Consider the following 27,926-nt stretch of genomic DNA (forward strand, 5'->3'; position numbering starts at 1 on the left):
TGTTATCCTGGAAGAGGGGACCATTCACAACATACTCACCAAGAAGATGTAGAAGAAAGGGGAACACTTGGTCACAAAGAATGTTGAAATGAGCATCCTGGTTCAAATTCATGGTAATTTGAATGGGTGGGCCCAAGTCATAGTATGGAAAGCACACCTGGAACATACGGAATCTCCTCTGTCCTGAATTACACCCACCTGGCTTTGCATATTAAATGGAAAGTTCTGGGACTGTTTGGAACAGCGAATGATACATAACAGTCAACATCTGCACAATTCGGTAGCTCTGTGGGATCTAGTAATCAGTTTGTGCCACCAGCTGAATACGGCATACCTGATGAAACTTGTACACTATCTTTCTTGCCAAACTGTAGACATTGTCTGGGCTAGAGGCAGTGCTAAACAGCATTAGCATGACGTCTCCTGGAGGATGACTAATTTTTTGTTATGTATGCTTATATTAAGCCTTAGAATATATTTGATAAAATTAATTCATTAAACTGTGAATGTTTACAGTGTGACAAATGTTATTTTTATGTCAGTATTGTGGTTTCTATAGCAAAAATAACATCACTAATTACAGAGGTAGCTCATATGGAAATGTAGCTCCAGTTTTTTTTATGTAGTGTTGTGTAGAATTCCAGGTGTTCAGTCTGATGTGTAGCACCTTCTTATAATTGTTCAACTACTTGCTGTTTATAATTGACTTGTTTTACTGCTAGATCTCAGAATAAAAGACCGTTATTGTGACGCCAACAAAAATTGACTGAAGAACACAAGTTCTTCTTACACAGCTGTAGGCAGAAATGAGATATTTAGAAGAACGTAGAAAGACCGAGAAACTAATTCTGCTTCTGAACAGAAAGATCACAAATTATACATATAAATGAAGATAGATGTAGGGATCACAACTAATGGAACCAAGTTAGGTGGCTCATTAATAATAACTCTGGGCTGTTATTCCAGAGGAGCACATTTCAAATTCTCATGTAGTCTTCATGATACAGACATCCAGCGATACCCCTGAACAACTTCAGACAGATCCTTAAGTGAGACTTTAAAATCCAACAGCCACTACCCTTACTCCAAATTTTAGCTAGCCAAGCTAGCATTCTTTAATGAAATCAGCATTGATGGGTATTGTGGTGGTGATGCCTCATATGGTAATTTATTGAACAATGACTAATATTTATGAAGGACACCCAAAAATCAGATCACAAGGTTTTCTGTGGTTTGTCCAGATCACATAGAAGAGGTCTTGAGTAATGTCATACTTTCATTGTTGTACAGTCTGTGCTTTATTTCTGTCATACATTAATTTATAGAACACTGGGTAACATTTATGAAGAATACCTAAAAACCAGGTCATAATCACTTAAAAGGGCCATGACTAATTTCCTACTTTGACTGTTATACAATCTGCGCTCCATCTCTGATGATATTATTGTTGAAGTAACATTAAACTGTAATTTATTTATTTACACTTCAAGTTCTTTAGGACCAAATTGAGGAGCAAATCTCCAAGGCCATGGAACATGTCGGTACATGACATTACATCATAAAAGTAATAACAGATAAAAATAAAATCTTTATAAATCCAAAAAAAGTCAATCCATAAGTTTAAGTAAACACAATCAACAATACAACAAGAATCAGCTTAATTTTTCAAGGAACTCCTTGACAGAACAGGAGTAACCCATGAGGAAACTCTTCAGTTTCAATTTGAAAACACATGGATTACTGCTGAGATTTTTTAATTTGAGTGGTAGCTTATTGAAGATGGATGCAGCAATATACTGCACACCTTTCTGCACAAGAGTTAAGGAAGTCTGATCCAAATGCAGGTTTGATTTCTGCCAAGTATTAACTGGCAAGAAGGCAGCTAGGAGGAGGAAATATTCAGAAAGTTATACTTTGTGTACATGCAGTAGATTTGACCAACTGTCAGAGTTGAGTGGAGATGAGCCTCTTGTAGCTGTAGATGTAGGGAACATGTAGCAGTCCTCATCAATTAGGAGTCCTTGGTCAGTTGTATAGTCCAACAGAAAGCATAAGGTTCTGCTGCTAGGTAGTTTCCACGGTAGACGTGTAGGCCAGCAGTTGCAGTAAGTGTTGGGGAGTGAGTACCAGGTCACCAGCATTGTGAAGCCTAGTGCAGGGTAGGCTCAAGTGACTAACAGCATAGGAGAGTTATGTAGGGATTTTACAAAGGAGGATCAGGTAGTGATAGTGGGTGGATAAGGAAATAGTCTTGATAGGGATGGAGAATATGATGTAGATTGTGCCTTTTATAGATAGCTACTCAAACTGGTGGCACTAATGTGCATTTTGTGCAACTGTTTCAGCGTCATGATCGGCCTCATCTTAATGCAGCTGTTAGGCATGTTAACATGGGCTGGAGAGGGCGCTGATGGCAGAGTGCATGGAACACATTTCAATGGTACCAGTTGGGTCTATCAGTAGATCGGGTTTCTCTAGGCATGGCCTGCACCTCAATAGGTATGGGAAAGGGAGGCTGGCAAAGCTTATAGGTGACAGTGTAGTGGGTGTTGGTGGGATCACTCATGGAAAAATTCCTGTAGTAGTTTGTGTTAGAGCTGCACCTTTCTTAGATTGAAGTCAGCTGATAGGTATACCTGCTTAAAGGAAGTTCTTCTAACTAAGGGCTCACACTCAGAGGCTGTCATGTTTTCAAGCAGAGAAGGAATTAGCATATTTCATCAAAATATAAGAGGTACTAGAGACACAGTTAGTGAACTGCTTGTAAATGTTCACTCTGAAGTTATTGGTATATCAGAGCACCACTTAAATAATTTGAAAATTCAGAGGCTTCCTTTACGAGGATACAGAGTAGCTTGCTGTTTTTCAAGGAGTTCCTTGTGGAGTGGGGGAATGGCTATATACATAAAAAACAGTATTCCATTTGAGTCCGTAGATGTATCATGGCACTGCACAGAAAGGATATTTGAATGTTGTGCAGGGGCAGTTGAATTTAGTGAAACTAAACTTCTAATTGTTGTTGTTTATAGGTCCCCTAACTCCAACTTCAGAGCATTTCTGCTCAAGTTAGAGAGGGTTCTTGATCCACTTTGTGGGAAGTACCATAAATTAGTTATATGTGGTGACGTCAATGTAAATTTTGTATATGATGGTGCAAGAAAAAGTATTTGGTAGATCTCCTAAATCCATATGATCTGACGCAGATTGTGTTTTTCCCAACTGGGGTGCAGGGGAACAGTAGCACAGCCATAGACAATATTTTTATTCATTCTTCATTACTAGGTGGGCATTCAGTTAGTAAAAGTGTGAATGGCCTTTCAGACAGTGATGCACTAATTTTAACACTAAAAGGCTTTTGCACTCAAACCAATGTCATATTTTATTACAAACTATGTAGGAAAGTTAATCCAACAGCAATAGAGAATTTTTTAAACATTGTCAAGGAACAAGAGTGGCAGGATGTTTATAGTGCCAATATCATAGATGATAAATATAATGCTTTCCTTAACACATTTCTCATGCTCTTTGAGAGTTGCTTTCCATTGGAATGTTCTAAACAGAATACTAGCAGTAATAGGCAGCCTGGATGGCTGACTGGTGGGATAAGGATGTCACGTAGACAAAAGTGGGAATTATATCAAAATGTTAGAAGTAGTCACAATCAGGCTACAGTAGCTCATTACAAACAGTATTGTAAGGTGCTTAAAATGTTATTAGGAGGGCAAAGAGTATGTGGTATGCAAATAGAATAGCTAATTCGCAGGATAAAATTAAAACCATATGGTCAGTTGTGAAGGACGTATCTGATCAGCATCCAAGGTCAATAATATAAAGTTAGTTCGTAAGAAGAATATTTCTATTACTGATAAATCAGATATATGTACAGTATTTAACAATCTTTTGTGAGCATTGCTGGTGAATTAAATAAAAATTTAGTTTCTACAGGAAATCATACGACTTTCTTGGCAAATGCCTTTCCGAGATTGATGTCTGAAATACTCCTCTGTGATACAGACAAGGGGGAGATTGGGCCAGTAATTAAATCACTGAAGCTAAGGACTCTCATGGATATGATGGAGTGCGTAGCAGAATACGAAAGTTCTGTGCTGCACATGTTAGCCCTGTATTTAGACATATTTGTAATGTTTCCTTTAGGAATGGTCAGTTTCCTGAATGATTAAAATACTCAGTAGTAAAGCCGCTTTATAAAAAGGGAGAAATTGATAATGTAGACAATTTTAGACCTGTTTCTATGCCATCAGCATTTCCTGGAGTTATTGAAAAGGGTGTGTATGTAAGGGTAGGTGTTCATTTTAAATCACACGATTAGCAAATGTACAGTTCGGGTTTAGAAGTCATTTAACAACTGAAAATGCTATATTCTCTTTTCTCTGTGAGGTACTGAATTGGTTAAACAAAAGGCTTCAAATGATAGGCATATTTTTTGCTTTAACTAAGATGTTTGATTGTGTTGATCACAAAATATTGTTCCAGAAGATGGACCATTACAGAGTACAAGGAGTAGCTCACAATTGTTTCACCTCTTACTGTAGCAACAGACAGCAAAAGGTAATTATTCACAATGTTGAGAATGGCTGTGATGTGGGGTCTGAGTGGGGTACAGTCAAGTGGGGGATGACCTAGGGATCAGTGTTGGGGCCACTCGTGTTTCTTATTTATTTAAATGATATGTCCGAATCACTTATTGCCCGAAACCTCCATTTCTGAGTCAAAAATATCCTTTTAGAGTGGGAAGAGTTACTCCATACGACATAAGTGAATGAAAATAAGCAAAGTAGAATAGTTTTCGTGTCAAAAGATCACTCACTCCAGATATTGTTCAAATAGTAAAAATGACATAATTAAGTCCTTGATTTGGCTTGCAATAATTGCTTTCTTTTTTATATCATCATACTGTTCTTTTCAGATGGAAGTGGCAGCCAAAGTGACTCATTTAAGAAAAATCGATCAAAATATGCATTGTCAAGAAAAACTGGAAATACCACAGGTTCCACTGTGAGCTCTGGTATGTTTTCACTGCATGTGTACTTGTTTCTAGTGAAGTAACTGATCTTTACACTTGTTACTGTTCATTACCTTGTTCCTGGCCTCTCCACACACACACACACACACACACACACACACACACACACACACACACACACACACACACACACATCCATCCGCACATACACAGGCACAAGCAGACATATTGAAATATGTCTGCTTGTGTGTGTGTGTGTGTGTGTGTGTGTGTGTGTGTGTGTGTGTGTGTGTGTTGTGTTTGTGTTTGTGTTTGTGTTTGTGTTTGTGTTTGTGTGTGCGTGTGCGAGTGTACACCTGTCCTTTTTTTCCCCCCTAAGGGAAGTCTTTCCGCTCACGGGATTGGAATGACTCCTTGCCCTCTCCATTAAACCCACATCCTTTCGTCTTTCCCTCTCGTTCCTGAAGAAGCAACCATCGGTTGCGAAAGCTAGTAATTCTGTGTGTGTGTTTGTGTGTTTTATTCATTGTGCCTGTCTGCCGGAACTTTCCCGCTTGGTAAGTCTTGGAATCTTTGTTTTTAATATATTTTTCCCATGTGGAAGTTTCTTTATATATATATTCCAAGACTTACCAAGCGAGAAAGTGCCGGTAGACAGGCACAATAAAATAACACACAAACACATACACAAAATTTCGAGCTTTCGCAACCGGCAGTTACTTCGTCAGGAAAGAGGGAAGGAGAAGGAAAGATGAAAGGATGTGGGTTTTAAGGGAGAGGGTAAGGAGTCATTCCAATCCTGGGAGCAGAAAGACTTACCTTAGGGGGAAAAAAGGGTAGGTATATACTCGTACTAAGGTAAGTCTTTCCGCTCCCGGGATTGGAATGACTCCTTACCCTCTCCCTTAAAACCCTTTCATCTTTCCTTTTCCTTCCCTCTTTCCTGACGAAGCAGCCGCCGGTTGCCAAAGCTCGAAATTTTGTGTGTGTGTTTGTGTGTTATTTTATTGTGCCTGTCTACCGGCGCTTTCCCGCTTGGTAAATATATATATGGGTCCTGAACTTCAGACTTAGTACGTTCACTAAAAGATACCTGAGCTATAATTTGACATACAAGGTGTATTCAAACAGTATTGAACCATTGGTTGCCACAAATATGTTCATTGATTTGGAGGCACAAAACCATAATCCCTTCAAAGTAATCTCCTTGCTAATGCGTACACATCCATACTAATCCCACCATTGTTGGAACCCTTTCTAGACTGTACCTTTTGGAATGGTGATCAGACAGGCTATTCCATTCGTCAAGGTGCCTTCTCTTGACTAAAACTGCGTTCCTTTCAAAGCTATTTTCAACGTGGGAAATAACCAAAAGTCACATAGGGCCTGACTAACAATAGGAATGCTGCATCTGGTGAGGAAAATCTGGATCTGATGTACCAAACAGAGGGTGCATTATTATTAATTTGGAAACACTGCTCATACACAAATTGTTGGTCAAAATTGAATGTACTGATAAAGTGCTTACCCCAGTTTCATTTGCAAATTCTCACACTGTGATATGACAGTCTTCCATGACCAAAGTTTGTACTTGCTTGATGTCATTGTCATTTTGGGTTGTTGAGGGTCTGCCTGTGTGCATTTTGCTGTCTACTCATCTGCGACCATCTTTGAGGACATCATACTGCTCCTTTATCTGTGATTTGCTCATGGCATTGTGCCAGATAGCCCATTGATGTTGCAAATGGTTTCCACTTCGGTATCTCCAAGCTTTTGGCAAAATTTGGTTCAGCATCACTGATCAAATTTTTGTGCTACTGTACAACTTGTTGAAATCTAGTGAATGCCCACTACTCGTCCTCACTCATAGGCCAACTGGATGCAACTGATGCTTTCTACTTGTAGGAAGAAATTTATGAGTGCATGTGAATATCCCCCACTACATCTCCAGTGAGGAAAGTCTCCTGAGCTTCGTTGGTTTACATGGGAAAGAAGAAAGTTCAATAGTTTATGAACAGACCTCCTACATTAATCAAAACACTTGGGAATCAGATGTGATCACACACATGATCCAAAGATAAACTTGTAATATACACTGATATAATACATGGAAATTCAAAAACCAAAATTAAAATGAAAGAAAGCTGCTCACTTGCAGATGAATGATTGATGTCAGTTGAATGTGATGATTGTTGTACTGGAATGTACACCATGTCATTGCAATACTGTCCATATTAGCTAAGTTAATAGTTTAGACACTGCTATTTACAGTTTTGTAGTTGTGAAGGTTTAGTGCATTTATGATTATAGAAAGATTAGCATACCAGTATCTAGTCAATAATATGTTACAGTGATCAATTATGTAGCAGTGACATAATCCAATGTAGGCTATGTTTTAGATTTTAGCTTGTAAAAATATTATTATATTTACACATTTACTAATGGATCAGGAAACACACATGCTGGTTACACTGAATGTTTATAGGCCACCAGCTTCAAAAAGCAGGCAGAGGAAATGTTTATAATATTAAGAAGACTTGACTAGAAAACCATTGTTTCTAGAGATTGCAGTGTTGATTTTTATGTAAGTTAATACTTATTAAGGACACGTAAAATTGTTGATGCTGAACTTTGGATTATTAGCGACACTATAATTGCCTACAAATGTTAAAGGACACAGTGCAAAACACTGTTGACAATTTGTTTTGGGGCCTAACTAGCAACCTACCCTCCCTTTGCCTGGCTAGCACAAACTATCTACAGACTGGTGACTTTTGTGGCATAGTGGTAATTTTGTCCACAGGCCAGAGCATGGGGTTATGATTAAAATTATGTGATTTATTCATCTTATTTCATAACATTTTCAAATCATTTGATTTGATGTACAGGAGACATGGCAAGGTTCACAAAAGAAACTTTTTTCTCTTTTTTAAGAGAAATACAAAAGTTTACATTATATTTTACATTTCTAAGTTACAGCTACACAAGTATATAAAATGTAAATAAAACAGAAAGAAACTTCCACATGGGAAAAATATATTAAAAATAAAGATTCCAAGACTTACCAAGCGGGAAAGCGCCGGCAGACAGGCACATGAACAAAACACACAAACACACACACAGAATTACATACATATAATGAAATCCCTGTGTTCAGACTGTGAAGCTGTCCTCAATGAATTCTTCGACAGAATAACAACAATTTTCCACTAGAAGAGTAAAGAGCAATCTTTTCAGTGAACCAAGCTTCATCTTAAATATATAACTGTCTTTTATTTTATTGAAAATTTGTACCCCATATACTCTGGCGTTTGGGCATAAAGTTTTTAACGATGTGTTGGAAGTTTGAAATTATCTCTGTGTCGAGTGCTGTAGTTGTGGTCAAAACGGAAAGTGTCTAGTGTATGTTGATTTTTTATATAAGAACACCACCACCTCATATATGTAAAGTGAGAGAACAGATAGTATTTTTAAATTTTTTAACAGTGGTCAACAGGATTCCCGTGTTTTTTTTTTTTTTTTTAAAAACACCCCTTTTATCTATGTGTACCTTCCAGTTTAAATTTTTATCAAGATTTAGGTCTAAAAACGTCTCGTGGTTTGCTTCTGTAATATCCTGATCATTGTAAGTTATCTTTATTTCAGCCCTTTCTACTGATTTAGCTTCAAATTGCATCATTTTGGTATTAGTTAGCTTTAGTTTTTGTTCGTTTAGATGGAACCAAGATGCAAGTTTTCTTAAGTATTTTATGCTTTTTCTGGAATATTTTCAGATACCTCATTTTCAATTAGAACTGATGTATCATCAGCAAATAAGACTGAATGAACATCAATAGCAAGTGGTAGGTCATTTATGTCGGCAGCTTGTTTGACAAGTTTAAGGTTGGCTTTGTAATGTTTTTTACATTTCAGGTAGTCTTTATAATAAGTATCGTTTTGTTCTGTCCCATACTTGCCATTGTTTCTATATGTTTTGTACAGCAAAAGCTTTTTTTCCCGGGCACTAGCAAGGTCATCAGTGTACCATTTAAGCTTTTTACCTTTCTTTTTGGTTTAGTACTGTTTGTTTTCATTGGTGAACAAGAGTACCATAAGTCAGTATATGTCTCAAGGAAATTATTAAATAGAGTTTCAACAGTTGATTGATCTGTGTCATATTCATAAATAAAGTCCCAGTTTACCTGTCTGAGGGAGTCTGTGAATAACTTTACATATTGCAATGGAAAAACCAGGATGCAATGTAACAATATTATGAGAAGGAAAGGTGCTACTCACCATATAGTGGAGATGCTGAGTTGCAAATGGGCACAACAAAAAGATTTTCGCACTTAAAGCTCGACCAGTGGCCTTTGTCAACAGTAGACATACATATACAATCACACACTCATGCAAACACAATTCACACACACACGACTGCAGTCTCAGGCAACTGAAACCACACTCAGTTGCCTGAGACTGCAGGTGTGTGTGTGTGTGTGTGTGTGTGTGTGTGTGTGTGTGCGTGCGTGCGTGTGCGTTGCATTTGAGTGAGTGTGTGTGTGTGTGTGTGTGTATATGTGTCTAATGTTGACAAAGGCCATTGGCTGAAAGCTTGAAGTGTGAAAATCTTTTTGTTGTGTCCATCTGTGACTCAGCATTTTCGCTATATGGTGAGTAGCAACTTTCCTCCTCATAATGTTGTTACTTAACAAATTCCTCTTTCTGACCTGTAACCTATGTCATACTAGGCTTCTCATTTGCAACCTTATAATTCTTATCTGACTGTGTATACTGGTATGTTATGAGTAGAAGATCATGATCTGCAAAACATTCATCTGCAATACTTACACTATATAGTTCTCTTGAAAAATTAACTATAATATTGTCCAAACAGGCATTTCCAAATGTCGGGCTATTGTTAGTATAATATAGATTTAGTTATCTGAGTAGATTTAAGAATGTTTTAGTGTTGAGTTTCTCTCTGTCTAGCAAGTCAATGTTGAAATCACCACACATTGCTACATTTGTTTTGGGTTTTAAGATTTTTCTCATCATCTGTTCAAATTTCTCAAAAAATAAGTTAACATCACCATTAGGAGATCTACACAAGCTAACAATTACAATTTTTTTTTAGGTCTATCAGTCTTATTCATGTAAATTCACTATTTCATTCTGATGAGCATGAACTTACCTCTATTTTAGAGACTTGTATATGTCGTCTGATAAATATTGTGGCCTATCCATGTTCTCTCTTGTTTCCACACATTATAGTTGCCAGAATGGACTCGTTAGGTATGAACAAATCTACTTGATATTCTGTATATTTTTTAACCTAGCCATAGCTTTTGATTGTGTGATCCACAGATTTATATTTGTGAAAGAAATCATCGCTACTTTGTCGAAACAATTTATTCATGAAATCAACTGTTGTAGTTTTTGCCATCTGACCATTTTTAAGGAGAGCACAAGGAAAATTTTGTGCATCAGCACATGTTAAAAAAAGGACATGTATATGTCATTGTCTTATCTATATATTGGATATTAGTAAAATTAATCACAAAATAATACTTAACATATGAAATTGTTATTGCTTTAATGATATCCCTCTTGCATGGTGAAGTCTTTTACTCGTAATAGAAAGCAGAAAGTCGTATTCCATTTTCTCTAGGATCTTAGAACATATTCTGAGCTGAACATAGTGAGGTATCTTGAACAAAATTACCTGCTCTGTGCCAACCAATGTAGATTTTGGCAACAATGAACGTGTGAAACTTAGCTTGCAGTTTTTCCACAAGACATCCTAAAACCCTTGCTCTTCATGCTTTTTATTAAAGACTTTGAAGACAATGTAACCTTGACATTTCACAGATAATGCTTTTACCTACATGTACAATGAAGTACTGTGTGAAAAAACCTGCACAGATATTCAGATGGATGTTGACAAAATTTTAAAGTGGTGCAGAGATTGGCAATTTGCTTTAAATGCTAAAAATATAAAATCGAGCATTTCACAAAAGAAAAAAAATTGCAGCATCATGTGACTCCAATATCAGTGAGTCACACTTGCAATCAGTCAACTCATATAAATACCTGGGTATAACAGTTTGTAGTGGTATTAAATAAGTGATCACATTGTGAGGTGTATCATACTACTTCAATGAAGAGATGTTTCATACAATCTATACAGTACTGACAAATAATCATCACCAAACATGCCATTAATTTTTGTTAGTTGGTTTAGTAAGTTATGACACACAAGTTGTGTGGAGATTTCGTATTATCTGTGCATGTAACCAAGTGTAGATGGATGCAACATTCTTGCAAGATGGGATGATGCTGGCAGTTTGCTTACACTCTGTGGCACCTGCTGGTTTGCCAGTTACCCCATGCAGCAGTTCTCCTACCTTGGAGATATGCTGTGGTCCATGGAATAGCACACACCATGACAATAGTCTATGTCTTGAAAGAAAGAGAAGGGAGTCAGTTTTCTATGAAGTATGACAGAGAGTTTACTGTCTGTCAGTTTGTATTAATCGATGTAATGACCAAATCATAGTGACAATCAGTTATTTTATGCTACTACTATTTGGTTATTACATCTATTAATACAAACTGATAGACAGTTCAGAGTAAAGTCTCTATCAGACCTCAGAACAGACTGACTCTCTTCTCTTTTTTTATGACATAACCATTATTGTATGAAATGTTGAGAGATTGTATGAGCTGGAAGAATATATGTACGTCTTCGGAGGGTGACTCCTGCTATTTAGCAGAGGATTGGAAATAGATGAGCACAATTCCTTTTCCAGCACAGTCCAAACTACACAGGAGATGAAGTACCTAGAAAGAAGAAGATATCGAGAGGGGAGATATACTCCAGATAAGCAAATCAGTAATTCCAACTCAGTACACATCAGTACCAGAATATATTAAGACTTACCAAGCTGGAAAGCGCCGGTAGATAGGCACAATGAATAAAACACAAACACACACACAGAATTTCGAGCTTTCGCAACCGGCGGCTGCTTCGTCAGGAAAGAGGGAAGGAAAAGGAAAGATGAAAGGATGTGGGTTTTAAGGGAGAGGGTAAGGAGTCATTCCAATCCTGGGAGCGGAAAGACTTACCTTAGGGGGAAAAAAGGATAGGTATATACTCGCGCGCGCGCACACACACACACACACACACACACACACACACACACACACACACACACATATTGAAATATGTCTGCTTGTGTCTCTGCATGTATGGATGGATATATGTGTGTGTGTGTGTGTGTGTGTGTGTGTGTGTGTGTGTGTGTGTGTGTGTGTGTGTGTGTGCATGCGCGCGCGCGAGTATATACCTATCCTTTTTTCCCCCTAAGGTAAGTCTTTCCGCTCCCGGGATTGGAATGACTCCTTACCCTCTCCCTTAAAACCCACATCCTTTCATCTTTCCTTTTCCTTCCCTCTTTCCTGACGAAGCAGCCGCCGGTTGCGAAAGCTCGAAATTCTGTTTGTGTGTTTTATTCATTGTGCCTATCTACCGGCGCTTTCCAGCTTGGTAAGTCTTAGAATCTTTGTTTTTAATATAGTTTTCCCATGTGGAAGTTTCTTTTTATTTTATTTACATCATCAGTATCAGAATAAATATACGAAATCCCTCCTCTGAGCACCCATCCAGTATGTCAGGTAACATCCCATTTTGGTGGCCTATTGAAAGGATACGAGACATTTCTGTGTTGAGGAGAGAAATGCCAAGAAATAATAAAAAGAAATTAAAATTTTCATTGAAAAAATTTTGTGAAATAGATCGTGGTTGTCCTGTCAACCACATCAACAACCATCTTTGTGGCAGTGTTTAAAGTAATATTAGCACTGCAGTCGAAGAAAATAAGAAGAGTTAATAATTTGGGGAGTCTTTACTAAACTGACTAACCCCATTTGCAATGAAGAACTTTTAAAATTCCAAGAGTCGGAAGACAGTTGTTAGAAGCCACGGAGGGTTGTGAAGTCATCCGCAGTACTTTACAAATACATTGGAGGGCCAACTGGTGTTCCATCTCTGGCTCATCGTGTCCAGCATTGGACATTACATCCATGTACCCACTTTCAGTAACAAGTTCGCCTAGAACATTGTCATTGCTACATGTTGCCATCGAAACAGTGAGGCCTACATAAGAATTTCAGTGAGCTGTGCCTATAGTAATTTTAGTCATTCTTTGTGTGGAAATTATGTTGTGTACTGTGTGGGCATTACAGGCAATTTGACAATCTATTTATTAAGGTTTCTAAGTGATGTTTGGTACTGTAATAGTAATAGTTGATCTAGACTAGTTATAAGTAATGTTCTTTATCTTCTGATAACAATTGTGATGAGAAGTGTGGACACCTATATACCCTCATGGATTACACTTTTCATTGAGAATAAAAACAGTAAACTAAGTGCAAATAAAGCTGTATAGACTGATTTAAATACTGTGCTAGGTATCGGAGTAACTGATTTAATCACTAATCTCGAGCAGCAAAAACTAGAAGTTAATAACAAAGTGTTACAATTCCAAGCAACACTATCTACTCTAAGAGATGAGTTAATTGCTGAGATTTCCAATCTGTGTGATTTGGTTTGCAATGAGATTAATAAACAGTTTGTTGAAGCAAATAACTATTTGAAACAAGTTATAGACTTAGCTGAACAGAAATTGTCTGATGTACATAAGAAAATCTTGAATACTCATTTCATTTTAGATGTTTTAGAACATAGGAAGGAGTCTGATGTGACTGCTATTACAATATCTAGTCTTGCAACTTTGGAAGAAAGTTTTTGTGACTTAATATAATAAAAAGTACAGGACAGAATCAAGTCATTCATCAGTGCACTTCAATCCACAGCACAGATAAGTCGAACTGAAGGAGAATTTCAGAAACTTTGGGGGAACTTACCAAAATGAAACAGGAATTTAATAAGAAGAGATCTTATGAGAATGAGATTAGGAAAAATCATTCATTTGATAATCAGGAAGGGACCTTCCTGATTTCTGTGGATGATTGAAAGTAAACTCTGTAAGGTAAGAAAGCAAAATACGAATAGCATAAATGACCAGAGAAAGAATCAGTCACAAGTGTTTCTTCCTTCTAATGTAAACAATCAGGATATGCAGAAGCAAGCAAAAGACTAGACTAGTTCCAGTACAGGCAGTGGTAAACAGTGATCATTCTGGAGCAGGAGCCAAGGTTCAGGATGTGGCAGTACAAGCATATGCCCACACACTGAGAAGCTGGTAGCAGTAACGTACCCAGTTTTTATGTGAGAATGGTTGTTGGAGAAGGACTATTAGAGCAGAAAGAAGTACTTAAATCTGTAGTTCTTGGGAGAGTTTTTGAAACAGAAGTAGAAATTCAGTTAGATTTGGAAACTAATGACACAAGTTAATGTTGATGCTACAATGTAAGGATATGTGTCCTTGACTTCCTGTAAAGGACGTGTAAGTAGCAGGTATCACAGGCAGTAAGGGAGAAGGAAACATGATTGCCAATAATAATTAACAGTTGTGCAATAAATCAAACTTTATTAGTGATGTCTAATTTAGATTTAGACATATTCCTAGATTGTATTGGTTATTGAGCTGTAAAGCTTCTTTGAATTTTAGTATGAAAACAGTATCATGGGAACACAGTAAATCTTATAAACCGTAATTTAGGAACTGCGCATTCTCTTTTAAACCCAAATTACAGCAGCTAGCTCATATTCATTTATTAGTGAAGGCAATAGCAGTGGATGACCAGTCTGTGATTGAGGAAGAGTTAATTAAAAGTATATTAATGAAATCACACAAATCCTGTATGTTATCAAAAGAACAAAAAGAAAAATTATGTGAAATGTTACTCAAGTATAAAGAGGTCTTTTCAGATAATTCAGCAGTAAGTGGTGATTATATTTGTAGGTTTAAAGTAAGACCAGAGGAGTTTTTTTTTCCCTCCCCTATGACTCTGCTAGCAACTGCCCCTGAAGAAATGGACAAGATGATTAAAAATGCTATCATTGAACGTAGCACTACTATGTATAATAACCCATTATTAATATTAGAAAATCGACAGGTGGATTATGTCTAGTGTTAGATGAGAGACTAAATTGACTTACTGAAATTGAAAGAGATCTATCAGTAACTACTGAGGCGTTGCTATTATGATTTGAACAAGTTCAGTTTTTCCGTTCAGTGAATCTAATAACTGGATACTGGCAGGTACCACTGTTCATGAAATCTAGATCATATATGGCCTTCTTGTTTGAAGGTAAGTCATACATAACATAAAGCAGTTACATTTGTTCTTAGAGCAGACAGAATTTGGCAGGCAATGTATAAAAGGACAAGTCGCAACTGTGCAACTGTAATCCACACTGTGGCTTATGTTTCAACTTTACATCGCCATACTATTACCAGCACCTAATGGAAAGTCATGATGCCAAAACTACTAATAATGGCAAATCCTGCAGCGTACGGTTAGAACATCATTCGTATAAAGTTGGGTACCCATATGGTAAATAGTTTTTTGTCTACACTGGCTCAACTAGCAAAAGTTTAATTACAAGAATGTTATCAAGATGTGTTTCAGAGATTGAGGGATGATTTACAGTATTGGAATTATATATTCTGTGGACTGCTGTGGCAGACCAAATTTGTTTTGTACACAAGGGATTTGAGCACATCGGTGTACAGAAGTGCCTTATACATATGATTAAATAATTTTATTATTGTAAAAACTTACTTCGCATTGCCAAGAGATTCTTGCAGACGTGTAACTTAAACCAGAAAGGTGAAGATTGTAATCATGTAGCATATAAGTTGTATCCAGTTATATCTAAAACATTACATGATTTAATGGCTGGAGATTTTCATGGGCCTTTGCCAAAGGATGGATGTGGAGTTGCATGTAGACTGGTTTTCTTAGAATGATGGTCAACATTTGTGAAGCTATGTCCAATAAAGTCATCCAACACTCTCACCATCACACTCCCAACATCATCCATTTCTTAAGAGGATATTCAATTTGTAAGTAATGACTTTGAAGAATGTTTAGTGTGGGAGGATATAAGATATGTCACTATTTCAAAATACCACCCACAGTCCAACCTGCTTGGAAAGGATGATGAAAGAGATTGGCAGGTCATGCTAAACAAATTATTATACCACCTGGGCTCTGTTAATACCAGAATTTCAAATTATTTTAAATGAATTAACACACTTGTCCACAACATTGCCCCCAATGGAAGTATTAAGTAAAATGTTCATTGGTGAACACCTGCTAAAGTTTTTCACTTGGGAGGAAGGAAAAAGAGTAGACAAGGACAACGTAAAGCAGTGTGGCGATGAGTAGTTGAGAAAGCAAACCTGACACAGCATGCAAGGACATAATGAAAAAGTAATAGCACAGAATTTTAACCTACAGTGTTAGTACAAGCATGCCAGCCAAGTTCAGATAGAAAGAGGAAAACTAGTAAATTCTTTAACTGATGTGAGGGCCGTATAAAGTAGCTGGTCCACCCGCACCCCAAAGCAGACTTCTTGTAGACCTGTCTGATGGAAAACAAAAGGCACTGTAGAACATCGATATGCTACAGAAATGTGTGTTCTTATTATTAGCCAAACAAATAAATGTTTGGCAAAATACATTGTAGACAAGACAGTTTCTCTTAAGTTATGCATACCTTTTACTATAATAGAGAACATTAATTTGCAAAGACCACTTAAAAGTCTTAAATGAATGATTGAAACATCAAGATAATTTCTTTTTATTAATACAGGCAGAGGCTATAAAACTATTACTCGTCGTGTGGGGATTACAACAAAGGTAGTAACAAGCATACAAGGTAATATTTGCCAAGTGTACAAATAATATAGATTTTAATTTTGATAAAGGAAGAAATAATATAACTACATTAGTACACGCAGTTAAGCTACCCAACAAAAGGAGACAGATTGGGAGGGGTGGGGGCGCTCACTGTTGAAACAGATATGTTACCAGTGTGAATGCTTTGTCACAGCTGATTTGCATGAACTAAGTATACAAATAAAATTCCAACTGCGTCCCACCTAGAAAATAACACAATTGTAATTTTCAGATACTGGAATGTACATATGAGTCAATACTGTCTCAGAGACTACATGGTACAAATTGGTACAAATTATTAAAACAAAACAGCTGGCTGAGAACAAATTTCTCACCAGCTGAAGCTACTTTTTCACAATTGTTTTGCAACCTTCCTACACTTTCAAAAAGCATTACAATTGGAGGCTTTAGTTGTTGCTGTTTTGGTTTACCATAAATAGAGGATGCCAAAATGTATTGGTAACCAAAATAGAGAGTACAGTTCATAAATCGAACAAGCACTGCTTAGCATACAAGTTAAAAACCATCATAAGAGAATTTTTAATGCGGCTAAACGTCACCCTTTTTATGTTTCACAGGGAGATGGTTATAGGCCCTCATATAGATATAAGAGATTAGCTAACATCCAGCCTATATCTGGTGCTAAAATAAATAGCAATATTCAGAGTAAATTGTTATTGGGGAGTTATCTTTCTGTGATGTGAGGTATATTGGACAATTTTTATAGTGGAAGGTTGCTCTTGAAATTGAGGCTTACTCCAAAGTTGTAAGGTAGAAAAACTTACCTGAATGTGTAGCCCAATTTCCAGATAATTTTCATGATTTTGAATAACAAGGACAAGTGTCTGAGAGTTGTAAATAACAATGTACAAAGAACGTTCAGTACATAATTGAAAGGCTTACAGGAATAAAAGAGTTGCAAGTTGTTCTGAACATGTGACTCCTGTAATTAAATGGCTAAGCCATATAGCAAAATTACCATTGCATGCTGTTCTGTATCCTGGAACATTCCTGAAAAAGTCGGGTTCAACAACAAAAGGGTACCAGGTTTTTGATCATAGCTGAGGAACGTTTCTTTCACAGTTTTGTAGGGTGTTGTTTGCTTGCTTTTTTTATTTTTATTTTTTTTTACAATGAATAAGAAACCTATTTGTTAAATGTTTTATACGGGCAAAGTTTGTATGTTTTATAGATATGTGGAATTACATGATTGTGCTTATAAGCATTTTTAGGGGAGGTTTGGTTAAATTAGGTCATTAATTGTTTCATTTAACTACCTATTTTCTATCCTTCACTTTATAATTGATTGCTTGCTATGTTAATAAGTGACCCTCGAGTTGCAATACATAACACTTTATTAACTGCCCAAATTCACAATGAATTATCCTGAAAAGAGCAATTGAAAGATAATTCATGATTTATTGAAATAATAAACACAAAGTTTACTGGCATGTTATTGTATGGCTACAAGGCAGTGTCCTGTGAGGGACCGTGCAACATGGATTAGCGTAGGCACAGTGACGAAGTGAAGCACAGGGAACGTACTTGCTTGTTTCGGTGATTGCACTGCATTACACTGGAAGTTGGACTGCATGTGAACTGGAACCCCAACTCATACTGGACTGCTGGGGGCAGTTTCTGGTCTTATGTAACCAGCAGGCGAAGTATATTTCCATCCACATGATGTGCGGACTGTGTTCCTGGTACTGGTTTCCTGGTGTGCATGCTCCTCCGAAGCATAGCTGGCGCTCTCTGGTTGAGACTGGAACACATGCCGTATAAACATACTGTTTCTTTACAGCACAATGTTGTGACATATGGTGCCCGTCTTGTATGTATACACAGTTGTCTGGAGAGAGACGCTTGTATCTGATGAGTAGGCAACTCTGCACATTAGAAATGACAGGCTGGCTACTGAAATATGCAGCCTCCTGCTAATGTAAAACACCCTTTCCCTCTTGTGAAAGAGATGGTGAAGCCATCTCGAAGGAGGCAGGCCAGGGCTACTACGTTGTGACGAAGCTGCATATGGCGCAGCATATGAGAGGGGGCATGAATGGCTGGGCAGGATGACCCTGTTGTGAAGGCACTTAGAGTTGCAGTGAGTGGACTCAAACAGGAGATGGCGCAAGATCCATTGAAGGCACAGGAGCCACATGAGGCGGTGGAACCTGACGAGGAGGTGCAGGACTAAGTCAAGTCATGTGAACATGCGACAGCAGCTATCAGTGATGACCTGTCTCCGTTGACATTGTTCCGCCACACATCCTGACACATGTTGACGGACTATCTCCCATGACCTTGTTTCGCCACTGGCAGCAATCTCCAGAAATACTACAAATAAATGACAGACAACTGGCATCCAAGTCCAAAGCATTGAACAGAACCAAAAGCAAGATGCAAAACTAGACTTCTTGACTTGACAGAAACGTCTGAGTACAAGACACAATAAAGAAGACTAGTGAGCAAGGGTGTAGGACAGTGACATCTGGTACACAAGAATGTAACAAGTACATAAACATTGCAGAACAACGTCAAATAGCTCAACACTATTTTCATAAAAATACAGAACTGACCCATCAATTAAAAACAGAAAAATGATCCAATTAACAAGCATGTCATTTACATGTAGTGGAACAGGTGTCCATCGCAGGTCATGACAGGCAAGGGCTGGACGTCAGTGGCTCTTGCGGTGAAACTTCCAAGAAGGCATAACCCAGGGCCTAGCAGAAAGCATCACAGGATTAGTGACGCCAGTGAGAGTCATGAAACTGGTGGCATGGGTGGCACCAGCACCAGCACCAGCAGCAGTAATAACAGTAACAACAAGAGTGGCCATGATGATACTCGGGAATGACTGGGCAGGCCACGAGGATTGCGGCGGCGGCGGTGGTGGTGGTGGTGGTGGTGGTGGTGGTGGTGGTGGTGGTGGTGGTGGTGGCAGCAGCAGTGGCTGCGAGAGAATACCCATAGCTAGGCTGACATCGAACAAACTGACAAAACAGCTGTTGTCAGCCCAACAGGTCAGACGACTGCAGGAGGGCCAGCAGGAACAGGGCCGATGACGGCATGAGAGTTGGCCAGGACAGAGACGGTGATAGACAGATGAACAACAGGACCGACATCATCGTAGACAGACTTGGCGATGACAGCAAAACCAGCTGGGGCAGGCCATCGGCAACAGGATGGACGAGGTGGCTGGCAGCAGTGTTGACAGAATGGTCAACAACATGAGGACCAGCCAGAGGACAGGGCTGCCAACAGATGAACTGACAACAGGGCTGTTGCCATTGCTGACAGGCTTGGCGAGGACACTAGTGCTGTCCATGACAGGACCGAAGAAATGCAGATGACGACAGGGCTCTTAAAATCACAGATATGCCTGGCAATGACAGGAAGTCTGGCTGTAACAGGGTTGCCATCAACAGGAGTGAAACTGTGAGGGCTGGCCATGACAGGGTCGGTATCAAAAGGACCGTCTCAACCACTGCCAAGAGAGTCGGTGTTCAGTGGCGTCACAGGCAAGGGCTGGGCGGAGAGTGGCCTCTGAGAATAAGACCAGGAGTGTCACATGGCATGACAACAACAATATAAACAAACTGACTGAAGTGGGGCCAGCTTGCCACCCACCCACATAACCTGGATGCTCTGTCTGTACTCTGTTCAGAGACAATCTCACTCAAGTACAGTGAGAAAGACTGACATTAGCTAAGGACATACCGTGTGTATTACTTGGCTGAAGGTGACTGACAAAATGAAAATGCACATTGTACCATTCCACTAGCAGTTCGTAGTCAGTGTCCACTGGGTGCGAGTCATGGAAAAACTTGCAACATAGGTAAAAAAATTGGGGCACCAGCACTGGCGAGAACATTAGCAGTTTGTTGTGGACCTTTGATGCCATAGGCTGTAAAACGCAACTCCAACGGTTGACGATATAGGTAACAGTCTTGTTTCCCACCATCAAACACATGAAAATTCAGCACAGATGTGGGAGCAGCACACTGAGACATGGTTGCATTAGACAAAACCTAAGTAAGCTGAATTATTCCCTGTAGCAGTTTCTGAATTTGCTGCTCCTGTAACCAAATGATGTGAGATAAAGACATTTCTGGCAATGGGACAGACTTGATAATGTGAAAGGTCACTCAAAACTGTAGGCAAAATACACTGCCAGTCTTAGGACTTGACTGTCACAGAAGTACAAAAAAGGCACTAATTAACTACTGAAAACAATACAGAGCAACAGCATCAGCTTAAAAATATTTTTTGTAACAAAACATGAATGGAAGACAGCCAGTGTGACACACAGATACCATTGGAAGATTCACAGAATGTGATTAACACTACTGAATAAAGACTGTGACAGCACCAAAAAACAGGAATGCTCTGCCCCACCAAAACAATGTGACACATAAGGGAAAATCTATTTGTTTGAAAACCTCTCGACCAGTGAGAAAAACAGAATGCTTGTTCAGCAAACAAACTAACACCCAGCTGTGTTAAAAGATGATTCTCAAGTTGTAATACAGGACATTTTGTTAACTGCACAGATTCACAATGACTTGTCTCGAAAACTGCAACTGAAAGATCATTCATGATCCCATGAAAAAACAAACTCAAGGTTTATTCGCATGATAACAGATCCACAAGAAGTGTCATCCTGTAAGGCTGTAGGGCAGCGTCCAATGAGGGTCTGCTCAGCGTGGAGTAGTGTAGGCGTGACAATGCAGCAAAGCTGGCTTGTCTTGGCAATTGCGCTGCACTGTGTTGGAACACAGACTGCACTTGAACTGGAACACAAACTTGAATTGGCCTGCTGGGGGCTGTACCCAGCAGGCAGGAGTATGTTTCTGTCCATGTGATGGGTGGTTGGTGTTTGGTCTTTGGTAGCAGTGCCACCATTTTCCTGGTGCATATGTTGCCTCGAAGTATAGTTGGTGCCCCTTGCGAAACCTGGAACAAGCAGTGGATAAATGTACTGTTAGTACACAGCATAGTGTCATGGCATGTGGTGCCTGTCTTCAATGAATACACAGTCGTCGAAGGAGACACACTTATGGGGGGGAGTATGCATCTCTGCTTGGTAGAAACATTGGCCTGGCAGCAGACATATGCTGCCTATTGCCGATATTCTACAGTTTAGTTTAATGATCAAATGGTGATTACTGTGTCATGTCACTACCCTCTCCGCTAAGTGTTGACAGTATGGTGTTAGAAACCGCATTTTGAGGCCTGGTGAGGAGAAGCTGATGGAGTTCATTCTGTAGAATTGGCAGTCATTTTTATTCTCCAACCCACTGGTGTAAATCTTCCCTTGAAAGTGATCCTTTGGGTGGGGTGAGTATCAATCTTTGGGGCCTGCCTTCTTTCTTTCTCATGTTTTAACATCCCTAGTCTTTGTTTTTCCTTCTTTCTTCTCCACTTGGAGCACCAAGCCAATCCTCTCACTTTTGTATAATTAGTAATTTCCATCACAGCAAATCCTCTCGTAATCTATACACCAAAATCTGTGCTCAGAGGATTGCCAGAGGTGTAGCGTGTGCTCCTGTGGTTACCGATGGAGATTGACTTAACATGAAAGTTAATGACAACTCTGTGCAGCTAGAAAAGTAACTGGTTTGCCCATTCTTGCTATACTTTGTTCCACCACATATCAAAATATATAAACTGTATGCAATTGATGCAAGTTGAAATCATTGCAACAATTGTAATTGTAACAAATTGGAGTGATTTTAAAAATATGAGCATTTGATAAAGGTACTGATAACTGGTACTGATTGTGACCAAAGAGCCCAGTGACAGTGGTATAGCAAGCTTTTATGAGTGTGGGATATAAACTATGTAATTAAAATCAGATAACCTGGAGTGTTGGCATTCACAGTTTGAAATACAGTGTGTTTATAAATGAATATTGGGGTTTTTACACTTTGTAATATTTATTATATTAAACTTACAGTTATAAATAATATGTCAAATGAAAGAGAAACTCAGTTTTACCAAGAACCTTATAAATGTTCAATGTGAGCACCATTTGTCACGCAGCACACATCAAGTGTATAGCTGAGTTCTTCCCAAATGTTGATAAGTGTGTCTTCAGTGATTGTAGCAACAGCTGTTTCAATCCAGTTTCTTAATTCAGGGAGGTCTGCTGGTAGCGGAGGCACGTACGCACAATCCTTGATAAAGCGCCAAAGGAAAAAACCGCATGGTGTTGGGTCGGGTGAACGTAGAGGCCATGCCCTGTCATTGGGCCCCTTGCGGCCTATCCAGCCCTTGGGTACAGTGAAGTTCAACCAATCATGTACTTCACACTCACATTGAACAGTTATAAGGTTCTTGGTAAAAATGTTTCGGTTGCTCTTTCATTTGACGTATTATTTATAATGGTAAGGTTAATATAATAGTATTGTAAAGTGTTAAAACCCCGATATTCATTTATAAACACCCTGTAAAAGGAAATGATCTGAAATGAATTTATCAGAATTGGTACTTAGTACAAATGGATTATGTTCATGATCTAAAGTGTTATTTGTTGAGCTGTAAATAAATGAATGTCTAGTAGAAATGAGGTATTAATGTTTAACTTGTAATCTCCATAAAGTTTTTGGCTATAATATTGTTTTTCTGTTGTAAATATGACCTGTTCAGGGTGACATCATTCGTGTGACATACCACTTTAGCAAAGTGGTGTATTGCACATTGTTTATAGTATCAATGAATAATGATTTCCAAGCAAGCAGTTAGTTTTTGTTGGTTCATTAAGTTTGACGCACATGTTGCGTGGAGATTTTGTTTTATTTGTGCATGTAATTGAGTGTAGAAGGAAGGAGCATTTCTGCTAGATGGGGCAATACTGGCAGTGTACTCACACTTTTTTGTGCCACCTCCTGGTTTGGCAATTACTCCATGTTGCTACGACCTGCCTTGAAGACGTCCTGCACTCTGTGGAATATTGCACACCATGAGAGTGGATTGCATCATGAAAGAAAGAGAAGAGAGTCAGTCTGATAGAGAGTTGGCATTGAAATGTCTATCAATTTGTATTAATTGATGTAATTACCAAATCACAATGGCACACAGTTATTTTATGGGATGTTTCAACATTGTATGAGCTGGAAGAAAAAAAACAAAGATGCTGTAACTTACCAAACGAGGAAGCGCTGGTAGATAGACACAATAAAACACACACACACACACACACACACACACACAAACACACACACACACACAAATTTCAAGCTTTCGCAACCCAAGGTTGCTTCATCAGGAAAGAGGGAAGGAGAGAGAGGGAAAGACAAAAGGATGTGGGTTTTAAGGGAGAGGGTAAGGCATCATTCCAATCCTGGGAGCGGAAAGACTTACCTTAGGGGGAAAAAAGGACAGGTATACACACACACACACACACACACACACACACACACACACACATATATCCATACACACTCATACCTACCCTACCTTTGTACCCGTCCCCCGTGTAAAACCTGTACCATGCACCCTCCCACCACCACCTACTCCAGTCCTGTAACCCGCAAGGTGTATACGATCAAAGGCAGAGAAGGCAGAGACACGTGTGAAAGCACCCACGTGATATACCGACTGACTGCTTACACTGTGAAGCCTTCTATGTGGGAATGTCCAGCAATAAACTGTCCATTCGCATGAACGGACACAGGCAGACAGTGTTTGTTGGTAATGAGGATCACTCTGTGGCTAAACATGCCTTGGTGCACGGCCAGCACATCTTGGCACAGTGTTACACCATCCGGGTTATCTGGATACTTTCCACTGACACCAACCTATCAGAACGCCAGGGATGGGAACTTGCCCTTCAATATATTATCTCTTCCCGTTACCCACCAGGCCTCAACCTCCGCTAATTTCCAGTTGCCACCCCTTGTACATCACCTGCCATTCAACATCTTTGTCAATGTACGTCCACCTCAACTGACATCTCTGCCCAACCTCTTTGCATTTACATATGTCTTGTCTGTATATGTGCGGATGGATATGTGTGTGTGTGTGTGTACCCACATCCTTTCGTCTTTCCCTCTCCTTCCCTCTTTCCTGATGAAGCAACCTTGGGTTGCGAAAGCTTGAAATTTGTGTGTGTTTGTTTGTGTGTATTTTATTGTGTCTATCAACATACCAGCACTTTCTCGTTTGGTAAGTTACAGAATATATCTTCAAAGAGTGACATCTTTTATTTGGTAGCTTATTGGAAACAGATAAGTACAATTCCATTTCCAGCACAGACCAAACTGCACAGGTAATGAAGTTCCTAGAATGATCAAGAAGATAGGGAGAGTGGAGATGTAGTCCAGATCAGCAAGACAGTAATTGCAGACTAGTACACATCAGCATTAGAATTAATACATGAAATCCCTCTTTGATTATTACTCATCCAGTACACCTGGGAACATCCCAGTAGATTCATTTCTAGGTAAAGCAGGTGGCAGACTTCCGTTTATTTGTAGAATGCTAGGTAAGAACAATCAATCCAAAAAGGATATTGCGTACAAAATGCTTGTGCAAACCATCTTAGAATGTTGCTCAAGTACATGCACCCATATCAAGGAGGACTAATAGGGGATATTGAATATATGCAGAAGAGGGCAGCCCAAATGGTCACTGGTTTGTTTGATCCATGGAAGAGAATCACAGAGATGCTGAAGAAACAGAACTGACAGACACCTGAAAATAGACACAATCTATCTCAAGATAGCCTACTTACAGAGTTTCAAGAATCAGCTGTAAATGATAAATTTTGAAGTATGCTACAATCCCTTTGTATAGCTTCCATGGGGATCATGGGGATGTGATTAGATTAATTACGGTGTGCACAGAGGCATTCAAACAATCATTATTCCCATGTGTCATACATTAAACACTAGGAAGCCCTAATAACTGTGCAATGAGAGGTATCCTCTGCCAGGCGTTTAACAGTGATTTGCTGAGTGTGGATGTAGACTTGTTAGCACAAATAGTAATAGCAGTACATGGCAGTGGTTAAGTTTCTGTGGTATCCTTAGGTTTTATAAATGTACATCTTAGCTTGAGCCACATCCCAGGAGGTTCTACAGTATGTGATGAATGAATGAATTTAATAGACCAGGAAAGGAAAGTGCACTAGCTTTTGATCAGTCACTCCTCTTGAAAGATGCAATAAGTATTGCAAATAGGTGATAAAATACTAATATTACTTTAGTTGTCGGTGAAACATTCTGTTTATAGGTAACAGGTTAAACTTGACAGGTGGAGTGAAGCAATGTGATGATCTCTATGCAGTTTTGTTTAACTTCATGTTGTGTAGTGTGATAGTAAAAATAGGCAAGAGAGAGACAATAATGTAATCCCGTCAGATATGATTATATGTAGCTGATAGTCAATTGTGGCAAGAGACGTAAACACCTTTAAAGAAATATATGAAGCAATGGGAGGAGAAGGAGCAAAAAATAGATTCACTGTAGGTGAAAGTAAGACAATATCTAATAGTGTCCCATTGTAGGGCCAAGAAAACATTACATGACCTGAAGGTCTCCAACAAACATTTTAAAAATAGCAGCCACTTCAGTTATCTTGGTGTCCTTTTAACCACCGAAAATGGTATGAGGCACTATGTTAGAGAAAGTGTACTACTAGTATATAAAGCCTGTTTTGCCAACTTATGGACTTTCAAGAAAAAAACAACAAAGTTAAAAGTATGATTTATCCTTGTATGACCAGTTGTTATATATGGGTCAGACATACGGATGATGGCAAAGGTGGACATGAACAACCTAAAACCATTTGAATGAAAAATCTATGAGACAGACAGAGTGTTGGAGAGTGCAATATGACAATGAACTGCAGTAACTCACGCAAGTTAAGATAAAGTTAAGTTTGTCTAATTACAGAGAATATGCTGGGTATGACCTAGGGAACAAATGGCAGAGGACTGGACACTCCAAAAACATTATCAAACTAAGATTTTATTCCACCAGAAGGAAGGATGAGCTAAGACATTGGGCATTGTATTGAAAGATCTTGGTAAAAAGATCTGAGAATGGAGGAGAAAACAGCAGAGAACAAAAGTGTATTGAGGCAGGTTGTTGAGGAGGACAAGGCACATTAAGGGCTGTGGTGCTAAAGGAGAAGAGAAGAAGAATGTATGGTAACTAACTTACTAGAGACATCCCATCTGAGTGACCATATCTTGTTCTACTATTATTCATATATTGTTATGTGCTCCAGATGGCATATCCTTTAGAATGCAGGATAACACTGTGATTATATAATTTGTAGGTAAGAGAAAATAGTTGACACAATTCCTGCTCGATCCTTATTTTGTATGAAACATATATGAATTGGGTATTGTAGAAATATGTCAGAAACACTAGTTCAACATGACACAAATTTCAGTTAGCGTGTTTTATTTTGACTTGTATAAAAACTTATTCAAAATCTTTGCATGCTCACAGCTAAGCAGCCATCTTCGATATTGCTTCTGTTACAGATTGACAAAATTTGGTGATATGACTCTGTATATGCTTCATTATTTAGTTCAGTGGTTTCTCCTGCCTAGCACTATCACAGTTACGAAATGTGATGTGCAATGTAACAGACACTTAGTAGTATACAATACAACCCTTCACTAAACATCTCGATCCACTGATACACACACACACACACACACACACACACACACACACACACACACACACACACACACATCAACTTAGACTAATCATTGCATAACAACATTTGAAACAATAATTAACCTACACAACAAAATTATTTAATACCTGTTATAAGATGATGGAACTATATGATCAGGATGTAAATGGTTTACACAGTATTAATGTGCGGTATATGTTGAAACATTGTTTTTGTGTAAAAAGATAAAGCTTTAGCAGTGGAATCACCACTATTGTAGGGACTTAGAATGTCAATTTATTTTTAATGAAAATTGACATTTTAAAATATTAATTATTAAACAGATTTGTTGTTGTTGTCTTCAGTCCTGAGACTGGTTTGATGCAGCTCTCCATGCTACTCTATCCTGTGCAAGCTTCTTCATCTCCCAGTGCCTACTGCAACCTACATCCTT

At 38.6% G+C, this 27,926-nt stretch overlaps 1 protein-coding gene across 2 annotated transcripts in view; it reads left to right on the plus strand.

Annotated features, from left to right (window-relative positions):
* LOC126267086 (RNA polymerase II-associated protein 1) overlaps positions 1 to 27,926 on the plus strand; it is a 182,477-nt gene that overhangs the window by 8,519 nt on the left and 146,032 nt on the right. For both annotated transcript variants that reach the window (XM_049971952.1, XM_049971953.1), the window contains exon 2: positions 4,928 to 5,026. In XM_049971952.1, the coding sequence (XP_049827909.1) occupies positions 4,928 to 5,026 (99 nt within the window). The remainder of the gene's footprint in view (positions 1 to 4,927; positions 5,027 to 27,926) is intronic.

This window comes from Schistocerca gregaria, chromosome 4 (assembly GCF_023897955.1).
Source record: "Schistocerca gregaria isolate iqSchGreg1 chromosome 4, iqSchGreg1.2, whole genome shotgun sequence".
NCBI classification, from domain to species: domain Eukaryota; kingdom Metazoa; phylum Arthropoda; class Insecta; order Orthoptera; family Acrididae; genus Schistocerca; species Schistocerca gregaria.